Below are 20,547 nucleotides of genomic sequence, written 5' to 3'. Positions count from 1 at the left end.
GTTCATTAGAGAGATTGGTCTGTAATTTTCCTTTCTTGTGGTGTCTTTGTTGGCTTTGGTATTAGGGTAATATTGGCATCATAGAACAAATTCGGCAATGTTCCTTCTATTTTGATTTTTTGAAAGAGTTTAAGTAAGATTGGTGGCAGTTCTTTCCGGAATGTTTGGTAGATTTCACCTGCGAAGCCATCTGGCCCAGGGCTCTTCTTAGTTGGGAGGCTTTTAATGACTGATTCTGTCTCTTTATTTGTGATTGGTTTGTTGAGACTATCAGTTTCTTCTTTCATCATATAGGCTGCTTATGTGTTTATAGGAATTGGTCCATTTCCTCTAAATTGTCCTTCTTGTTGGCATATAGTTTTTCAAAGTATCGTCTTATGATAGTTTTTATTTCTGTGGGGTCAGTGGTGATATCCCCTTTCTCATTTCTTATTTTGTGTATTTACATCTTCTCTCTCTTTTTCTTTGCTAGTCTAGCTAAGGGATGTCAATTTTATTGATCTTATCAATGAACCAGCTTCTTTTTTTTTTTCCTCCTGCTCTCTTATTTTCTATTTCATTTAGTTCTGCTGTGATCTTTGTTATTTCTTTATGTCTTCTTCCTTTGGGATTAGTTTGTTGTTCTTTACTAATTCCTCCAAGTGTGCAGTTAGGTCTTCAATTTTAGCTCTTTATTCTTTTTTGATGTATGAATATATGGCTCTGAAGTTTGCTCTCAGTATAGCTTTTGCTGCATCCCATACATTTTTTTAATTTTTTAAATTTTATTTTATACCGTCTTCACAGCTTCTTTTGCCTGCTGTCTGCTTTCTGTGCCCATTTGCTGTGCGTTCTTCTGTAGCTGTATTAGCTTTATTTATTTTATTCCCTCCCTTGCATCTTGCTTGCTGTCTGTTCTCCGTGTCCATTCACTGCACATTCCTCTGCGTTTTTGCTTGTCTCCCTTTTTGTTGTGTCACCTTACTGAGTCAGCTCACCGTGGCACTTGCAGGCTGGCAGCCCTCCATGGCACCCAGGCTAGCTTCTCTCCATAGCATGTGGGTGAGCCTGCCTTCACAAGGAGGCCCTGGGATGCAGACCCAGGGCCTCCCCTACGGTAGTCGGGAGCCCAACCGATTGAGCTACAGCCACTTCCGTCTCATAAGTTTTGATATGTTGTGTTGTCATTTTCCTTAGTTTCAAGGTAGTTACTGATTTCTTTCGAGATTTCCTCCTTTGACCCACTGTTTGTCTAAGAGTGTGTTGCTTAACTTCCATATCTTGATGCCTAATCTGGCATTACAGATTCCTAGCTTCATTCCACTGTGGTCAGAGAAATTATTTTGTATGACTTCAATTGTTCTGAATTTATTGAGACTTCTTCTGTGGCCTAGCATCTGATGTATCTTGGAGAATGATCCATGTGCACTTGAGAAGAATGTATATCCTGCTGTTTTGGGGTGTGATGTTCTGTATATGTCTCTTAGATTCAGATCCTCTACTATATTGTTCAAAGTCTTTGTTTCTTCATAGATTCTCTGTTGAGATGTTCTGTTCATTGGTGATAGTGGTATATTAAAGTCCCCCACTATAATTGTAGAGGCATCTGTTCTTCCCTTAGTTTTTCCTGTTTGCCTCATGTATTTGGAGATGCCCTGGTTAGAAGCATAAATGTTTATGATTGTTATTTCTTCTTGTAGATTACCCCTTTTACTAATATGTAGTGTCCATCTTTGTCTCTCACAATAGTTTTGCACTTAAAAGTCTATTTTGTCTGATATTAATAGAACTACTCCTGCCCTTGTTTGGTTTTTGTTTGCTTATAAGATTGTGTTCCAAACATTCACTTTCAATCTCCTTGAATCCCTGGGTCTAAATTGGGTTTCTTTTAGACAGTGTATAGATGGATTATATTTCCTGATCCATTCTGCCATTCTGTGTCTCTTGACAGGTGAGTTTAATCCATTGACATTCAGCGTTATTACTCTCAACGAATCTTACTTTAGACATATTTTCTTGGATCTGTGTATGTCATATGTTGTTTTTTTTTTCTCTTTTTGTCTTTTTAGTTGTTCTTACACTGGCCTCCCAACTCTGTCTCTCCTGTTTTGTTTTTTTTTCTTTCCTCCTGCAGAACTCCCTTTACTATTTCTTGAAGGGCAAGTTTCTTGTTGGCATACTCTCTTAGTTTCTGTTTATCTGTGAGTATTTGAACTCTGTCATTTTTGAATGCCAGCTTTGCTGGATAGAGTATTCTTGGCTGGACATTTTTTCTTTTAGTACCTTCACTATGTCATAGCTGCCTTTTTGCCTCCATTATTTCAGATGAGAAATCAGCCCTTAATCATATTCAGCTTCCCTTGTATGTGATGGTTCTCTTTTTTCTTTCTACCTTCAGTATTTTCTCTTTGTCTTAAGCATTGGATATTTTGACAAGTATGTATCTTGGGGTAGGCCTATTGGGATTTATGCTGTTTGGGGTACATTTTGCTTCCTGGACATGAACTTCCATCTCCCTCCGTAGGTTTGTGGAGTTTTTGTCATAGACCATTATTTCTTCCAACACCCCTTCTGTCCCCTTTCCCTTCTCTTCTCCCTCTGGGATGCCTATAATACGTATGTTTGTGCGTTTTGCATTGTCATTCAGGTCCCTAAGTCCCTGCTGGATTTTTTCTATTTATCAGTCAAACTATCTGTCTGATTTCAGATGTGCTGTCTTCCACATCACTAATTCTTTCCTCTCCCTGTTTAAATCTCTTGTTATTTGCTGAGTGTTTTTTTGATTTATTGGATTTTGCCATTCATTACCATCATATCCTTTTTCTTTTTGTTTATGTGTACAATTTCTTCTGTATGTTCTCCATGTGTTTTCTTAATATCCTTAACGTCTTCCTTCACTTTATTAAATTGGTCCATGATATATGTTTTGAGAGCTTTGATTAGTTTTTCGATGTTCTGCTCCTCTTTATGGTTTTTAGTTTGTTTATTGGATTGGTCCATGTTTTCCTGATTATTAGTATATGTTTTAATTTTTTGTTGCTGTCTAGTCATCATTTTGTCTTGATGGATTTGTTCAATAGATTATCTTCTTCTATTCTTGGAGTTTATTTCGGTGCTGTTTTTCCTTAAGTCTTCTCTTTGACACTTTGGTCTTCTTACTCTTATTGCCTTGTTGTTTTCTAAGTTCCCTTGAGGGAGAATATTAAGGCCAGGGGAAGCAAAAGAAATAAGAAAAGAAAAAGTATAATAGTAGTATTGATTCTAAATGTTAGAACCATGTGAGACCCGGGAGAATGAATATTAAACTCATGTAAGCTGTGTAGAGTTACCAAATGAGATGGTAAACTGAATATGGAGAAGAATATATTATGAAGTAAACATCCAGTGTGCTTAGGAAAGAGAGAAAGAGAAAAGAAAGGGCAATATCCAAGAGTTAATAAAAGATGGAAAACAGAATAGAGGTGTTAGAAATAAAAAGTCAGAAAAATTGGGGTCTAAACAAAGAGAGGTGGAATGTAAGAGAAACAACCAAAGATGGAAGATAGAAGGATGTAAAGTAAAGGGGATAGCATTGATACCCAAAATCGGTACACACAGAAAAGAGGAAATCGAGGATGAGGAAGCACAGCAAACAAGAAACACTTCCGGTAGCACCTAAAGGAATAAAAGGAAAAAAAAAAGGGAGGTGGAGGGATAAACAGATAGGAAAGACAAGGAAACAAACAAAAAAGACCAGATAAGACCTCAAGCAAGGAGTCCTCTTTGCAATTGAATAAACTTCTTAGGAGTCTGTCCTTCCCCCTTTCTCCCTTCCTCATTTCCTTTTCTCCCAGGGCAGCAGGAAAGCCATGTGAGAGTTCACCTTCCAGATTCATATGGGACCCCGGCGAACCAACTCACTGCAGAAAATAATGACTTTTATAGTTTTTTTAATAGATCGCACCCACACCTTGCTGGGAATCCTAAATATGCTCTTCAAAGCCTACCAAGTATGTCCTACTGTCCCCCTCCCTTGGGTGTGTTGTACAGGACTAGTTAATTTTCTGACTTTACCTTCTCCCAAACCAATTTGCCCTATCCCAGGGTATTTTGGTAAATCGGGCTCTCTCAGCAGACTCACCTCTTCTCTCTTCCTAGCTTCTCCCCAAGCCAGCTAGCATGGTCCTCCAAGCTCTGAAAAAGGGGGGACCAGACAATTGAACTTGTACTCCTTGGGTCCCTCTGTACACCTCACCAGAACCCTCCCACTCTCGGACTTTGCCTGATACCAGTGGGCTAGGGGAATGCTGGGATTCAGGGAGCACTGGGTTCCAGGAACGCGGGCTTAGGGAACGCAGGTTACGGGGAATGCAAGTTATGGGGAACACAGAAGTTTGGGGAATGCAGGTTTGGGGATTGCAGGTTTGGGAAACAAGGGGGTTGGGTACACCACTGTGTGACTGGCGGTGTTCAGGTAAAGCTGTGGCTAGCAGCCCTAGGGGAAGGGTTTAGTTTTCCCACCGCTTCCTGCTCGAGTGCCAGAAACCCACAGTTTTTCCTTGAGCAACCACTCCTTTTGTCGCACTCTCTCAAGATCGATGTCTAGAAACCTCCTGCTTTGTGGGTTCCTGAAACAGCTCTCAACTGCATTTTGAGGCTGGGAGCTTGAAACACCAGCTTCTCTGAGTACAAACAGAAGGAAGGAATAGCTCATTCTGTGACTCCAATTTGGTGCTAAATTAATTTTCTTGTTTTGTTTTGTTAGTTTTCATAAGTTTATTCAACATTAAACCATCAGGAATTCTAGAAGTAGCTTTTTTAAATAATTTTTTTTATATTAGAAAAGTTGTAGATTTAAAGAAAATGATGCAAAAAGTATAGTGTTCCCATATTCCCTGTTATGAATACTTTGCAATAGTGTGGTACCTTTGTTAAATTGATGAAAGGATATTATTATAATTATACTACTAACTATAGCCCTTGGTTTACATTGGGCTCCACTGTGTTGTATAGTCCTATGGTTTTTAAAAAAGTTTTCATTCTAATAACAGATATACAACCTAAAATTTCTCCTTTTAACCACTTCTAAATATGCAATTGAGTGTTGGTAGAAGCAGCTTTTTAAAAATTTTTTTGAGGTAACATATATAACAAAATTGCCATTTTAACCATTTTTGCATGTACAACTCAGTGGCATTAAATCAATTTACAATGTTATGCTACCGTCATTACCAAGGCTTTTTCATGGCCCCAAACAGAAACTCTGTGCTCTTTAAGCAATAATGCCTCATCCTGCCCTCCCCAAAGTCCTGGTAACCTCTAGTCTACTCTCTGTCTCTAAGAATTTACTTACTCTAGATACTTCATATAAGTGGAATCATACACTGTCTTTTCGTGTCTCACTTATTTTATCCAGCATAATATTTTCAAGGTTTTTTTATTGTACTGAGTCACTGGACCCAGACAATTGTGTTCTTAAGCTAACCCATTCCTGTGCATGGAAGCATGTGTGGTGGGGCCTTTTGGTTGGACTCAGTTGAGGGACCTTTATTAGATCACTTGATTAGATAATTTTGATTAGACTACATCAGTGAGGTGCTTCACCCAAGTTAATTCTCCATCCCCTTGCTTGGGTCTTATATAAATTGAGAACTGTACACAGCCATAGAAGAAGGAAGGTGCCATTTTGATCCTGGCATGCAAGAGAAAGGAGAAAATAGAGAGAGAAAGAGGACTCCAGTTTCACCTACAACTGCAGAAAGACAGAGATGGCCCCAGAGGTTCAAGGAGAGAAGCCCAGGGAGAGATGCCTGATTGCCCACAGCTGAGCTCAAGGAGAAAGTAGGGAGAGATTGGCACACCTGCCTTCTTGCCTTATTATGTGGCAGGATGCCAGGATCACCAGTAGCTGACTTTGGTGAGAAAGCGTCTCAGATGGTGCCTTGATTTAGAAATTTCATGACTTTTAAATGGTAAGATTTTCCCTTAATAAAATCCCCATTAAAACAGAGTGTAAACTATAATGTAAACTGTAGCCTGTGGTTAGTAGCAGTGCTTCAATATGTGTTTATCAATTGTAACAAATGCCCCACACTAATGAAGGATATTAATGTGGGAAAGTGTGGGAGGAGGAGGGATTGGGGTATATGGGAATCCCTTATATTTTTATGCAACATTTATGCCATCTAAAACTCCTTTAAAAATAAAAAAAAAATTTTTTTTTTAAATCCCCATTATAAAAGCCGACCCGCTCTTGGTACTTTGCATTGGCAGCCCTTTGGCAAACTAAGACATCCATAGTGTAGCTTGTATCAGAACTTGATTCCTTTCCATGGCTGAATAATACTCCATTGTATGGATGGACTTCGTTTTGTTTATCCATTCATCTGTTGAAGGACACTGGGGTTGTTTTCTACCTTTTGACAGTTGTGAATAATGCTACTGTAAACACTGGTTGAATTAGTTTTGGGGTCACCTTCTTGTCCTTATAGTTTGTCTCTCTCTACTCGCTCAAACCTACTACTATTCCTTTGTCCCTTAAAATACCACCTCTAAAGGTTGCATATAAGGTGGTGTCTTAGCAAAAGTTTAAGGCAGCAGAGCATAGCAGACAGTTGGAAATGGGATTTTAGACATCCTGGTTTCTAGGTGCCCATTGCCCACCCCACTTTTCTTACTGACCTCCTTTCTCTGCAGATTTCAGCCTCCACACAAGTTGTATTCACTTTTCCCTTCCTGTTCTCCTTTTTCCCCTTTCTACTGTTTCCTGCTGCCTCCTTACTTCTACAGAACAGCTTAGCCATCACTTTGACCTGTAGTTTCCTTTCAAATCATGCCGTAAAGAGGCCATGTGTTTCACCTAAAATGGTCTAGGAGATGACTTTTTAAAAAAATAAATAGGTCTCTCTCTAAGTGGGACTGGATTAAAATACAGTATTTTTACCCAGCTTTTGTCTGCGTATACCAGTTTTTTAAGAAATCAGTATCTAAACCAAACCCTGAAGAGCTTCTTCATACACTCTGACACACTGTACAAGCAAAGGCTTTATACGTAAGTATAAACGTATCATTAACTATTGAGCAAAGAAAGTTGTCTGATTTGCAAATAATGGGACTTCTTAACCTTGTGGCTCTTGAAGCTAATAGATGTTCCTGATTATTATCTGGAATGTATGATTCAATAATTATTCTCTGGAATGCTATAAATATTTAGACTAATAAGGAGATTATTTCTCTCCTTTTCATGGGAAAAGGGAAACAAGCTTAAATGTTTGATCAGGGATAGCATTTTGGCTATACAGATTTCTCTAGAGACTATCCTCTTGCCTTTTGGTATATGAAATAGGACACAAAACCAGCAAACTAGACTGCGAACCTAAAAGGAACTAACTTGGCTAAATTTCCTTTTGTCAGTTGAGCATTGTGGCCATGTTTCACTGAAAAGAAGGCTGGAACTCCATTTCTCAGAGCCTTCTCTTCTGTAGGAAGCTGGCAACTGGCAAGTTAGCGGCACTCCCAGCAAACTTGAAAGGCAGAAGACAGACCATTAATCCTTGGAAATGATTGCAGTCACAGGTGTGACTCAAGACAGATACGGGGTTAGCAGCAGCTTGTCAAGCTCCTGTGAATCACTCCCTAGCTGCAGGCTGAGGGAGGCTGCAGAAACTTTCCAGACATCTTGGCTTCCAGGCAAGCTCTTGCTTCAGTACTGCAAGGAGATGTCAGTGATGGTTCCTGGCTTTACCTCCCCAGGGCTCACAATGATTATATGAGCCTCCAATTCCCACACTGAAGCTATTCATACTTAGAATGCTTAGAATGATTTTTCTTTACAGACTGAATCCTGACCGACACCTTGTATGTTTTATAACAAATTGAGAAGTACAGTGTGTAATAACAGCACAGGGTTTGGAAGAGAGGGAATGGAAGTATACTGTTGTAAGTTCTTTATATTATATTTGAAATGTTATAATATAACTTTAAAGTAGAATGATAAGTAAAACATGTAGCTGAACAACACTGTCAGCCAGCTTCACCTAATGACTTAGCATTCTACCCAACAGTAGCAGAATACACATTTTTTTCAAGTGTATGCAGAACATTTATCAAGATACACCACATTCTGGATCATAAAACACAACTCAATAAATTTCGAAGGGTTCAGTTCACTCAAAGAATGTTTTCTGACCACTGTGGAATTAAATGAGAAGTCAACAATAGAAAAACATCTGGAAAATACCCCAAACATTTGGAATCTAAATAATCCACTGGCCAAAATTTAAATCAAAAGAAATCAGAAATTATTTGTGGTGGTTTGAAGTTGTATGTACCCCAGAGAAACATGTTATTAAATTTAACCCATTCCTGTAGGTGTGAACACATTGATAAGATCATTTTGATAAGGTTACTGCAGTTAAGAAGTGTCTTAATCCTATTACTGGAGTCCTTTATAAATGGAGTGAAATTCAGATAGAAAGGAAACCAGAGGCATGAAGCTGAACCCAGAAGAGAAGGGAGAGACCAGTACACATCACCGTGTGCCTCACCATATGATAATCTCAGGACCCTAGGATCACCAGCAGCCAGTCTAAGAACATCAGTCTTCTGGGAGAAAGCATTGCCTTGATGACAACCTTGATTTCAACTTTCTTGATTTAACCTCAAAAAACCATAAGCCAATAAATTTCCTATTGTTTAAGTCAACTCATTTCATGGTATTTGCTTGAGCGCCCTAGGAAACTAAAGCAGTATGGTTAACTGAATGAAAGTAAAAACATTTCAAATGGAGGGGATACAGCTAAAGCATTGCTTACAAGGAAAGTTATAATACCAAATGCCTATTTTAGAAAAGAAGAAAGGTCACGTCAATGACCTAAATTTCCATCTTCAGAAACTAAAAAAAGTATATTAAAATCAAAGTCAACAGAAGAAATGAAATAAAGATAAGAGCAGATATCAGTGAAATAAGAAAGAGAAAATTAATCAAGAAAATCAGTGACATCAACAGCCAGTTCTTTGAAAAGATCAAGAGAATTGGTAAATCTCTAGCCAGAATGCCCAGGAAAAAAGAAAGAAGACATGAGTAATCAGTGTACTACTTTCAGAAATGAAAGATAGGACATTGCTACAGATACTAAAAAATATTATAAAGATAATAAGGGAATAATATGAATGACTTTATGGCCAGAAATTCAACAACTTAAGTGAAATGGGCACATTCCCTAAAGGAAACCCCCCAAGCTCTTCCCAAAAGAAATAGACAACCAGAATAGTCTTACAACTATTAAAGAAATATAATCTTCAGTTAAATCTCTGTAGTTAAAAACCTTTAATTTCTAGTCCTTTTGGACTTGAAGAAACTGGGTGCTGTCATGTGAACTGCCTGTGAAGAAAGCCACATGTCAGGGAATCTCTGGGAGCTGATGGCTTCAGTCCTGCAACCACAATGAACTAAATTCTACCATATGACCTTGGAAGAGGACCCCATACTCCAGGTTACAGTGCAACCTGGTCAACACAGATTGCAGCCTTGTGAGACCCTGAACAGAGGACCCAGCTAAGTGTGCCCAGACTCCTGACCAGTGTGGCAAAGAAACAGAGATTGGTGTTCTAGTGCAGACTGCTTCGTGGTCATTTTCAACTAAAACACATTTTCAGGAAACAAGATGAATATCAAATGGTTCATCTCATTTGTACTTATTGATTCCTCCCAGTTTTCTAAAACCAAGCACCACTACATAAAGTTATGAAGGAAGCATGGGGATCCAGCAGAAATTCTAGTTCAAATGGTTCAGAATCTACAATTGCCATCATCTAGTCAAGAAACCGTCTCTTGCTGCCATTTCATCCTCAGGAGAATTGAGGTAGTGTACCCTTTCACAAGCACAAAGGGATTAGAAGTCTTGTTTCCCATGCGCAGCACAAGGAAATGTAGGCCACCAGCTTCTTAGACCAGCTATTACATCTAGATTCCCAGCATATTGCTTTCAGCCATCTGCAGATACTATTATGACAACCGATGGATGACCGTCAGTATTGCAGTCATACCTAGGGACTCAGCTGCTTTAAAACTTGTTGAATTACGTACTCAGTACATTTTGATAGGAAAATTTTGTCCCATTCATTTGTTACTTGACACACAAGGTAGAACTTGTCAGTGTCTGTTGCCTCCTGACTCACAGCCCTTTCCATCTAAAACAAAGGGCCATGCATTAGTCATGTAGTTCTTGCCCTGTGCACATCCCATTGCTGCCTTAGTTTCTGTTGTCATTTCTTATGTTTTTTCTTCTTTTTTTCTCATCATGGGTCCTAAGAAAATGAGCAGTGATAGCACTGAGCAGAAATGAAAATTACTTCACACCACCATTGAGCAAAAGAAAGAATAGGTAAATGTGAAAGCAGTATTCACATTACTGATCTTTCTGGGGAATATGGTTTGCCTAGAACAACGGTCTCCACATTGTTCAAACCCCGGGCCTCCTTGACCTGTGTGAAGCTGGCCCATGCACAGTGCTGATGTGCAAGGAGTGCCGTGCAACACAGGGGTGTCCCCCGCGTAGGGGAGCCCCATGCACAAGGATTGTGCCCCGTGACAGCCGCCCAGCGCGAAAGAAAGTGCAGCCTGCCCAGGAATGGTGCCGCACACAGGGAGACCTGACACAGCAAGATGATGCAACAAAAAGAAACACAGATTCCTGGTGCCACTGATAAGGATAGAAATGGTCACAGAAGAACACTCAGCGAATGGGCACAGAGAGCAGACAATTGGGGAAGGGGAAGGGGAGAGAAATAAATAAAAAAACAAAAATGAAAATCTTAAGAAACAAAAAAAGAATAAAAAAACTATATATAAAAGACTGATGTTGCAAAAGGAGTTAAAGCAGTAACAAAGCAGCATTCCCAAACACTCAAGGAAGTTGAAAAGCTGTTATTAATTTGGGTAAACAAGAAGCAGTTAGCAGGTGACAGGTGTTATCAGAAGCCATGATATGTGAAAAAGCACAAAAGTGTTGCATGCTCATCTTTTGAAGAATAAACTGGAACCAAGTAATGAGAGTGATGAAGGTTTTAAGGCCAGCCATGCTTAAAAACTGCTGATAATTTTAAAAAGAGGACCAGCATGCATTTGGCATGGAAGAATTTGTGGCCAGAAGCTGAGATGCAGACTTTGAAGGATGAGGCTGACCCCAGTCCTGCAGGAACAGAGGGTACAGTTGTGCAGAATATTGTATCTTTGGGCCAATCCATGGGTCTGGAGGTCGATGCTGTTGATGTTGAGGAGTTAGTGGAGGAACATTGTGAAGAGCTCAGCACTGAGGAACTGCAGAAACTACAGACGGAGCAGCAATAAGAGGTGGTTGAAGAGATTTCTTCAGGTGAGGAGGAGATAAGGAAGGATGTCCCTGGTTCCTTGATAAAAGAAATATGTGCAAAATGGGCAGAAGTTCAAAACTTTGTGGAGAAATACCATCTCGACAAACCTCTGAGAAGCAGAAATGTGAATGTATTGAATGACCAAACAATTTCACACTTTGAAGGAATTCTGAAAAGAAGACAGAAGCAGTCCTCATTGGATAAGTTTTTAGTGAAGGTGACAATATGTCAGAGCCTGTAGTGCAAGTTCAAAAAAGGCATAAAAGAGAAAACACCTGAAGTGCAAGTGCCTGATGTTCTGTTGAAGGGGGATTCTCCTTCCAGGCAACACTCCATGTGCCGCCTCCTCCTCAACACTCTCTTCCAACCATCCCATTAGGCCATGGTCTCTTATTAGTATAGGAAAAATGAAGTTTTTATTTTATTTAATCTAAGTATTTATTTTTAAATTTATTTCTCCTGTAAAGTAATGATATGCAACCCTATCTTTTTACATATTGCCTTAAAAATGTGCATTGTCTTTAGTTTGGGAATGCATTAAATTTATATTTACATTATTCCGTATGGTAAAGTTTTGTTTGGTATTCATCATTTTTGGTACTTGTCATGCCTCCTGGAACCAATTAACAATGAGTACCAAGGTGCCACTGTGCGTGATCCTTGACTCCTGCCACGTGACAAAGCACATGGTGGCATCTGCTGGTCTCTCCCTTTTCTTCTGGGTTTCCTTGCTTTCACCTTCTTCCATGGCTCCTCCCCAACCCCCTCTTCATTCTGTTTATAAAGGGTTAAGACCCATCCTGAATGAGATAGGTCACAACTTAAGTAGCCTTATCAAAGGGTCCTACTTACAACAGGCCACAGCCACAGAAATGGATTAAATTTAAGAACATGTCTTTCTGGGGTACCTATAGCTTCAAATCACCACCCTTGTCATTAGGAAAATGTAAATACAAACCAAAGTTAGATACCACTACATACATACTATCATAGCTAAAATAAAAATGGAAAAAAAAACCCTAATAATAGCAGGTGCCCACAAGGAGGCAGAACAACTGGAACTCTCATCCATTGTTGGTGGGACTGCAAAATGGCACAACCACTTTGGAAAACAGTTTAGAAATGTCTTGTAAAGTTAAACCTACACTTACCATATAACTCATCAGTCCACACCCAGGTACTTTACCTAGGTAAAAGGAAAGCTATGTTTGTACAAAAACTAAACTAGCAATTTTGTTTGTAATCGCCAAGAACTGGAAGAGAAATGTCTTTCAACTAGTATATGCATACACTAGACTGCTACTCATCAATAAGAAGAAATTAGTGATACATGCAACAATGTAGATGAAAAAAATGCATTGTCTGGGTGGTGCTGGAGGGACGGTTACCGGATATTGTAGGTCTCCCATGGCCCACTGGGTGGAATGTGGAATGTGGGAGAGTGTGGGCTATGATGTGGACCATTGACCATGAGGTGCAGTGGTGCTCAGAGATGTATTCACCAAATGCAATGAATGTCTCATGATGATGGAGGAGATTGTTACTATGGGGGGGGGTATATGGGGACCTCATATTTTCTGAATTTAATAAAAAATTTAAAAAAATTTAAAAAATGCATTGTGCTAATTCAAAGCTAAATTCAAAACGCTACATACTGTGTGATTTCATTTATATGACTTCTGGAAAAGACAAAACTACTGAGACAGGAAACAAATCAGTGATTTCCCAGAGCAAGGGAGTAATTGACTGACTACAAAGGGGTAGAAGAAATTTTTTGGGGGGGAGTGATGGAGCCCCATATCTTGATTTGTGGGTTTTTGACAAACAACTGTGTGTTCTGATTTTCAAACTAAAATGGTGAATTTTATTATATGTAAATTATATTTTAAAAGATTAAAAAGAGATCAGAATTTGGTAAAGAGGACAAAATACTATTGGTCTAGGATGTTACTGACCAGATCTACCGGACAGGGTCAAGAAAGACTTTATAGAACAAAAATGCCAAGGTCTGAGAATTTGTCGGTGACTGCCTGATGGGTAGTCGGGAGAACCACATTCCAGGCAAGGGGAACCGGTGACAACTGGCTGTCGAAGGTTACAGGGCTAAGTCTGGGGTGACATCCACATTCATAAGGTCAGGGACACCCAAGAAGAACTGGTTTAAGGGATGTGTACAGGTAATTTTTATCAGTTTGGTATAGCAGCTCGATTTTTCACTGTACCACTGTTTGCCCACAGCCTCCATCGGTGTTAAGGTAGCAGCGTGGAGTGGGGTGAAGTTGGTTGGAAACTCAGAAAGCAGAGTAAGGATCTACACCACATGGGGCCCATTTGCCTTTGTCTGCCAGCTCCTCACTAAGCAGATGTGGCCTCTGAGGGACATAGACTGTCTCAGATTCACAGGACAGATTTTGGGGGGCTAGAGGAGCCAGACTGTGGGCTGAGCTTGGCTTAAAGAGGAAAGCTCCCTTATCGCAGAGGTTGCAGAAGGGAGAGCCAAATGTCGGGAACCTTTTCCATGGTTGCTGTGAATATTCTCAACTCAGAGACATGGGTCAATGCAAACTTAGATTGGGATGATGGAAAAGTTTTAGTAATAGATGGTGGTGATGATAGCACAACATTGTGAATATAATTAATGCCACTGAAATTAAGTAGAATACTATATGACCTGGCAATCCATTCCTAAGTATATACTCCAAAGAATTGAAAGCAGGGACATAGATATTTGTTCACCAGTGTTCATGGTAGCATTATTCACAGTAGTCAAAGGGGGAAGGCAACCCAAGTGTCCATCAGCAGATGAATGGATAAACAAAATGTAGTCTAGACATACAATGGAATATTATTCAGCTGTAAGCAAGAATGAAGTTCTGGTATATATGACAGCATGGATGAACCTCAAAGACATCATAGTGAATGAGATAAGCGAGACACAAAGGGACAAATTTTGTATGATCTCACTTATACTATTATAACTGAATATGCAAATTCATAGAGACAAAAAGTAGATTACAGGGTACCAATCATGGGGGTGAGGAATGGACAATTAAAGCTTAATGAGTACAGAGTTTTGTTTAAGGTGATGGAAGAGTTTTGTTAATGGATGGTGTTTATGGTAGCACAACACTGTGAGTGTAAATAACACAACAGAATTGTATACTTGAAATGGTTAAATGGGAAAGGTGTTGTATATGTTACCACAATAAAATTTTTTTAAAAATGGTAAAACCATACAACCCAAAGTGTGAACCCCTATATAAACTATGGACTGTAGTTAATAATAACAATTCTAATAATATTGGTTCATCAGTTGTAACAAATGTACCACGCTAATGCAAAAAAATAATAGGGGAAACTTTGTGTCAGGGAGTGGGGTATATGGAAACGCTTACTTTCTGCATAATTTTCTGTGAACCTACAACTGCTCTGAATAACAACGTTTATTAAAAAATACTTAGAAATATGCTTGGAGTGGATCTGAGCCCTCGTTTTGGGGGGTGTCTCCCACCCATGAGTGCTTCACCTACTTAAGTGTTGTGGATCAGGCCCTACCCTTCATGTCAGGACTCCTGACCAGTCCTGCAAGCATGTCTTTGTTTTGCTACTCTCTGCTAGAAGCCTCTTGTGTTTCAAGGCCCTTCTCCCTCCGTGGTCTCCTCTGTTTCAGCCGGAGAGGAAGTTTGGCGTGGTGGTGGTTGGCGCTGGCAGAGCTGGCTCCGTGCGGATGAGGGACCTGCGGAACCCACATGCCTCCTCAGCGTACCTGAACCTGGTTGGCTTCGTGTCCAGGTGGCTTGCCCTTGCTCTGTGTCTTGTAATTCATGGGAGGCTCCTGAGACAAAGTCTGGCTGTGGAGAAACATATCCCCCAGATAAGAGGAGGGAGACAAGCTCTGAGGTCATTCCAGAAAACTGTGCTCAGGATCACCCCCAAAGACCTGTTTGGATGGGTCTGGGAACTGAAAAGGGCCTGGCCTGCAGCTGGGGCGTGTGGCTGGTCAACCTGGGGATGCCACAGGGCAGAGGTGGGGGAGATGACACAGTCTGACACCCAACAGCTAGAGGACTGGCCTAGAAAGAGGCTTTATTTTGGTTTATATAAATTAGCCTTACATCATCATTGTACCAGCTTCCATAGGGCAGGCCCTTCTCTTTCCACATGCTGTGTCATTCGGACCTCCCAAACTATTTAATATGCCTACCACCATTATCCACCCTGCTTTATAGATACGGAAAACAGCCACAGAGAGGTTAAGTAATTTGCCCAAGGTCACACAGTTAGGAATCTAAGAACTGGATTTGAACACATGCCTGGGATTTCAAAAGGCCATTTTTAATCAACGTGTTATTTTTCCATTGAGAATTTTGATCCCACTTTTTTAAAGGATTCATTTAGCATCTACAACTTAACCAAAACTGAACTTACCACCTTGTTTTTTCTTACCTGGTTCGCTCCTCCTCCTGTTCCTCATTGCGTGCACATACGCACACGCACAGTACACACCAGTCAGCCTCTTTGTAACATCATTCATCCATGTTAACTGAGTAATAGTCTCAGGCAATGTGCTGCGTTTCAAGATGTGGCAGTGAGCAAGCTAGAGAAGTCTTCTAGTGCTTTAGAGACATTAAATAAATATTTACATAAAGCATAAGTAACTATTGTGATGGTCAATGCAGAAATTTTATCATAAGGACCAGTTCCTTCCAGTTTCCCTGTCTCAAAATTGGGTCCTTCCTTTAGGAAAATAAGGTGGGTTTGGGAGAACTAGGGAGACCCAGAAGTGCTGGACTCTGGCCTTGGCCAACCTTCCCTTCCTTGTCATACACATGGATGTGGCAAATGGAGAGAAAGTTAGTAGGCAGCCCCATGGCCCCCAAGGCATCCCTGCCTGAAGCGGGATCAAGCCCAACACTTGGACTCATGAATGAGGTCAGGGCATATCCCTGGCTCTAAGCCCTGCCCACACCCCTGTTTTCTGACAGCTGGTTGCTAAGATCAATGCAGTGGGAACTTCCAGAGTACCCAGACCTTGTGGGAAGAGGCAGGAAGGGCAGTTTACACCCCAATTTCCTGCACCCTTGCCAGTAATCACACTGTTTTCGGCCTCAAATCCTTGCTCCATGACCTCCCTAAGCTCCCCAGCTCCCCAGGAAGCCTCTTCTGAAACCCCAAGCTAGATGCGTTCCTTGCCTTCTCTGAGCCCCCACCCCTGCCACCCAGCATGGCATTTCTCATGTCTTATGCTCTCATGTTAGTCTCACTCCCTCTTACGAGGTTAATTTAGTCACCATGATCTGCCCTGTGGTGCCTGGCACCTGGCAGGCGAACAGTAAGTAATGGTCAAATCAAGCAGCGTAGATTGGGTGGCTCCATAGGAAGCAAACCGAGTGTACTACCACTTGGCAGTCAGATATAATCCCCTCCCCTTCGCCCTCCCCTGGAACTGAGATGGATGGCAGCAGGGCCTTCTCTCCCTCCTCCCTCCTCCCTCCTATTCCATCCCCCCCCCCCCCAAACTATACACACTTATATACACATCTGAAAATGCGCTCTCCTTGCTGCAGCTTAGCTGGGGCTCTGAGCTCCCTGAGCACCTCCTTATGGCTACTCAGCATTCCCCATTGGAGCAGGGTACAGACTGGGTTTTGAGTTTTGAAGGAGGATCTCCTTGGAAGGCCTGGGGCTCCAGTCCTACCTCTGCTAGCAGTTAACGTGGAACAATTACTGTCTCTCTGGTCAACTCAGCTATAAAGGGGGGCAGCTCACCTGCTTTCTACTCAGTTATCCTGAGGCCGTAGTGCATGTGAAGGCATTTGAAGCTGCCCTGCAGTTTGTACCCCTAAGGTGTTGCTGTATTGGTTTTGGGATAGGTTTGGTGGTGGTAGTTGTCATAGTTTCCTAAAGATGCTATAACAAAGCACCACAAACTGGGTAACTTAAAACAACAGAAATTTATTGTCTCACAGTTCTAGGTGCTAGAAGTCCAAAATCCTGGTGTCGGCAGGGCCATGCTCCCTCTGAAACTTAGAGGGAAAAATCTGTTCCATGCCTCTTTCTAGCTTCTGGTGTTTGGCAGCAATCCTTGGTCTGCCCTTAGATTGTAGCTTCATCACTTTGCCACTTCCATCTTCACATGGTCTTCTCCCTAATGTCTGTCTTGTCTGTGTCCAGTTCTTCCCTTCGTATAAAAACATCAGTCTGTTTGATTTGGAAGCCCACCCTAATCCAGTTTGGCCTTATCTTAACTAATCACATCTTCAAAGATTCTATTTCCAAATGGAGTCACTTTCACAGGACTAGGAGTTAGGACTTGAACATACTTTTGGGGGGCATAAGAGAGTGAATATACAAATGCACAATGACCAGGAAACTGACCCACTGTTTATAACTACCATGCCATGAAATCAAACCACAATCCCTATCACAACCAACCCAGAATAGCCAGGACTTGATCAATAACTGATAACATCCCTAATTTTTGCCCTAACTTACAACTTTGGACTGACAAACTAAGCCAAATATGTTCCCCTAACCAGTCATTAAGGATGCCCTTCTCCTCGTTAGCCCACCTCTAGCTTCCCCGTGCCAACAGCCTTCAATCAGGGCCTACTTGCAGTCTTCCCTCTTTTCCACTATAAAGCTTTTCCACTCCTCTGCCTGCCTTTCAATCTCTGCCAGATGCAAATGCTGGTAGCTGATTCTTTTGTTACAGTAAGCTCTGAATAGCCTTTGCTTGCTCTCATTTATTTCCGCAGGGGACACAGTTCAACTTGGAGCTAGAAGGGATCATACATATCACTTCTTATGAGATAAACATGCATCTCTTCTTTTTATTTTAGAGATGAAGCAACCCAAAGACATCTCAGGCCGTAAAGTCCATTAGTGGAAATGTCAGCACTGGGTATCCATCCCCTGACTTAAACCCTAAGTCTGTTTTTCTCATGTACAGTGGAGAGCACCCAGAAAGTGGGAAGGAGGAAATTATTTTTTCCTTTCCAAAAATCAATCATCAGGACATTGTTGAGAGGAAGGGAGAACGGTGACACTCATTTATTCTAAGCCAGTGTGCTGCCTCCTTTTGAATTCTCTGTTATTCTCAGACGCAAGCTCGGGACCCTTGATGATGTCCAGCAGATTGCTTTGGAAGATGCTCTTTCCAGCCAGGAGGTCGAGGTTGCCTATATCTGCAGTGAAAGCGCCAGCCATGAGCATTACATCAGGTGTGTTTCCAACACAGGCAGTCCCCGCCATGCACAATGGTGTAGGGCCATAAAAATGACTGTACAAGCTGAACCTGTGCAAAGTGATGGCAGTAATCCATGGGAAAAATGACTGTGTTCCAGGACTTTTAACAACTTCTGTCAAAATGTTTAAAACTCTCTTATTGTCAGTTATAAACATATAGGAAAACGAAAAAAATAGCAATGAAATATTTAGTAGGCTGTATTTGAGAACATTAGAAACATTAAGAATTAAAGTATTATATTTCTTTGTAAAAAGATTATCAAGGGTAGTTTGAACAGTTCTTGCCCTCCCATCATATGACTTAGGAAATAGATTTTCTATGACTAGGTGAATTGTCATTCTCTGTTCTAGAATGGATGAGTTTCCAACATTTTATCCTTTGTACTTTTTTTTTTTTTAAAGGTTTATTTTATTTATTTCTTCCCACTCCCTCATTGTTTGCACTTGTTGTGTCTGGTTGTTGTGTGCTTGTCTTCTTTTTACAGAAGCACTGGGAACTGAACCTGGGACTTCCCATGAGGAAGGGAGGCTCCTAATCGCCTGAGCCACCTCCGCTCCCTGCTTTGTTGTGTCTCTCATTTTATTTTCCTCCTTGTGTCTCTTGTTGCATCAGCGCTTCTTCTTTAGGAGGCACCAGGAACCCAACCCAGGAACTCCCATGTGGTAGGCGGGGGCTCAGCCTCTTGAACCACATCCACTTCCCTGTACTTTTAAAAAAATCAATTTAATTGATACATATTAATAAAGCATACAATTCATCCAAAGTGTACAGTCCATCCAGAGTGTACAGTCAGTGGTATTTGGTATATTCATATGGTTGTGCATTCATCACTTCAGTCATTATTAGAGCATTTCGTTATCCTAATAATAATAATAACAAACACCAGCAAACAAAAAAAAAAACTCCACCCCTTAATAACTACCTCTCAATCTCTCTGTTTTTCCCCAGCTGTATATAGCTGCTATTCTGTTTCCATCTTTCTAATGTATTTGTATTTATATTTTGTATATTTAGTACTTTCTGTCTAGTTTCTTTCACTTAGTATATTTCCTTTTGTTAGCCCTTAATGGAAGAGTAATAATATATTACTATTCACTACTGCCCACACTTTGCCTTGGTTATATTGTTGTCTGATATTAACATCTTGTAACATTAACATACCTTTGCTCAGTTTCACAGAAAAACTTATATATGCAGCATTACCCATATTCATATTTCACATGAGGTTTCACTATGCTGTATAGTCGCATGTTACATTTTTTTACTTTCCTTCTAGCAATACACATGACTTAGACTTTCCCTTTCAACCTCTGTTAAACCCATATATTAACACTTTACAAACAGTATGATGTACTTTTCACTATTTCTATTAATTTGCAAAGATTTACGAACAACTTTTTACCAATTCTGCACAGATTAACCCTCACTTTTCATTATTTAACAACATTTTATTTTCTGGTGACTGATTTTCTACTCATTAACTCCATGAGTTTACACACAATATTTGGTTCACAATAGTATAGTCATACAGTATTTGTCTGCACAGATAAACCCTCAGCTTTCCATTCTCTAACATCTACATCCTTAACAACCAGTCCCGGACAGTAGGGAGGGTGTCTGTGAGCACTGGATCTCTTTTGTCCCAAGGCAAACAATGGTGTGGCCTTGCCCTGCCTGGTAGGGCTCCTGAGACACAGCAGACCAAATTAGTTGGCTAAAAGCTGAATTAGCCTTAGGCTGCATCCCTCTCCCTCCCCTTTTCCTGGGGAGATGGGCCCCTGCATCCCTCTCTGACCACAGCTGCCAACCAGAGGCTGAAGATTGCAACGCTGTCTGCTTCAAGGGTGGGGGAATGGGCACTGGCAGCTGCAGCTGCAGCTGTAGCTGCAGTTTCTATTCAGAGGTTTTTCCCATTGAGATTCTTTTCCTTTCCCCTTTCTCTTCTGGGTGGTGTCCAGCCTTCCCCT

The 20,547-nt window shown here is 40.8% G+C and overlaps 1 protein-coding gene across 1 annotated transcript in view; it reads left to right on the top strand.

Moving 5' to 3' along the window:
- BLVRA (biliverdin reductase A) overlaps window positions 1-20,547 on the top strand; it is a 93,932-nt gene that overhangs the window by 19,955 nt on the left and 53,430 nt on the right. Inside the window, exons 3-4 of the mRNA XM_004449080.5 lie at window positions 15,002-15,123; window positions 18,435-18,554. Of these exons, the coding sequence (XP_004449137.1) occupies window positions 15,002-15,123; window positions 18,435-18,554 (242 nt within the window). The remainder of the gene's footprint in view (window positions 1-15,001; window positions 15,124-18,434; window positions 18,555-20,547) is intronic.

The sequence above is a fragment of the Dasypus novemcinctus genome, chromosome 5 (assembly GCF_030445035.2).
Source record: "Dasypus novemcinctus isolate mDasNov1 chromosome 5, mDasNov1.1.hap2, whole genome shotgun sequence".
Classification (NCBI taxonomy): domain Eukaryota; kingdom Metazoa; phylum Chordata; class Mammalia; order Cingulata; family Dasypodidae; genus Dasypus; species Dasypus novemcinctus.
This window is presented reverse-complemented; position numbering and strand designations above follow the sequence as displayed.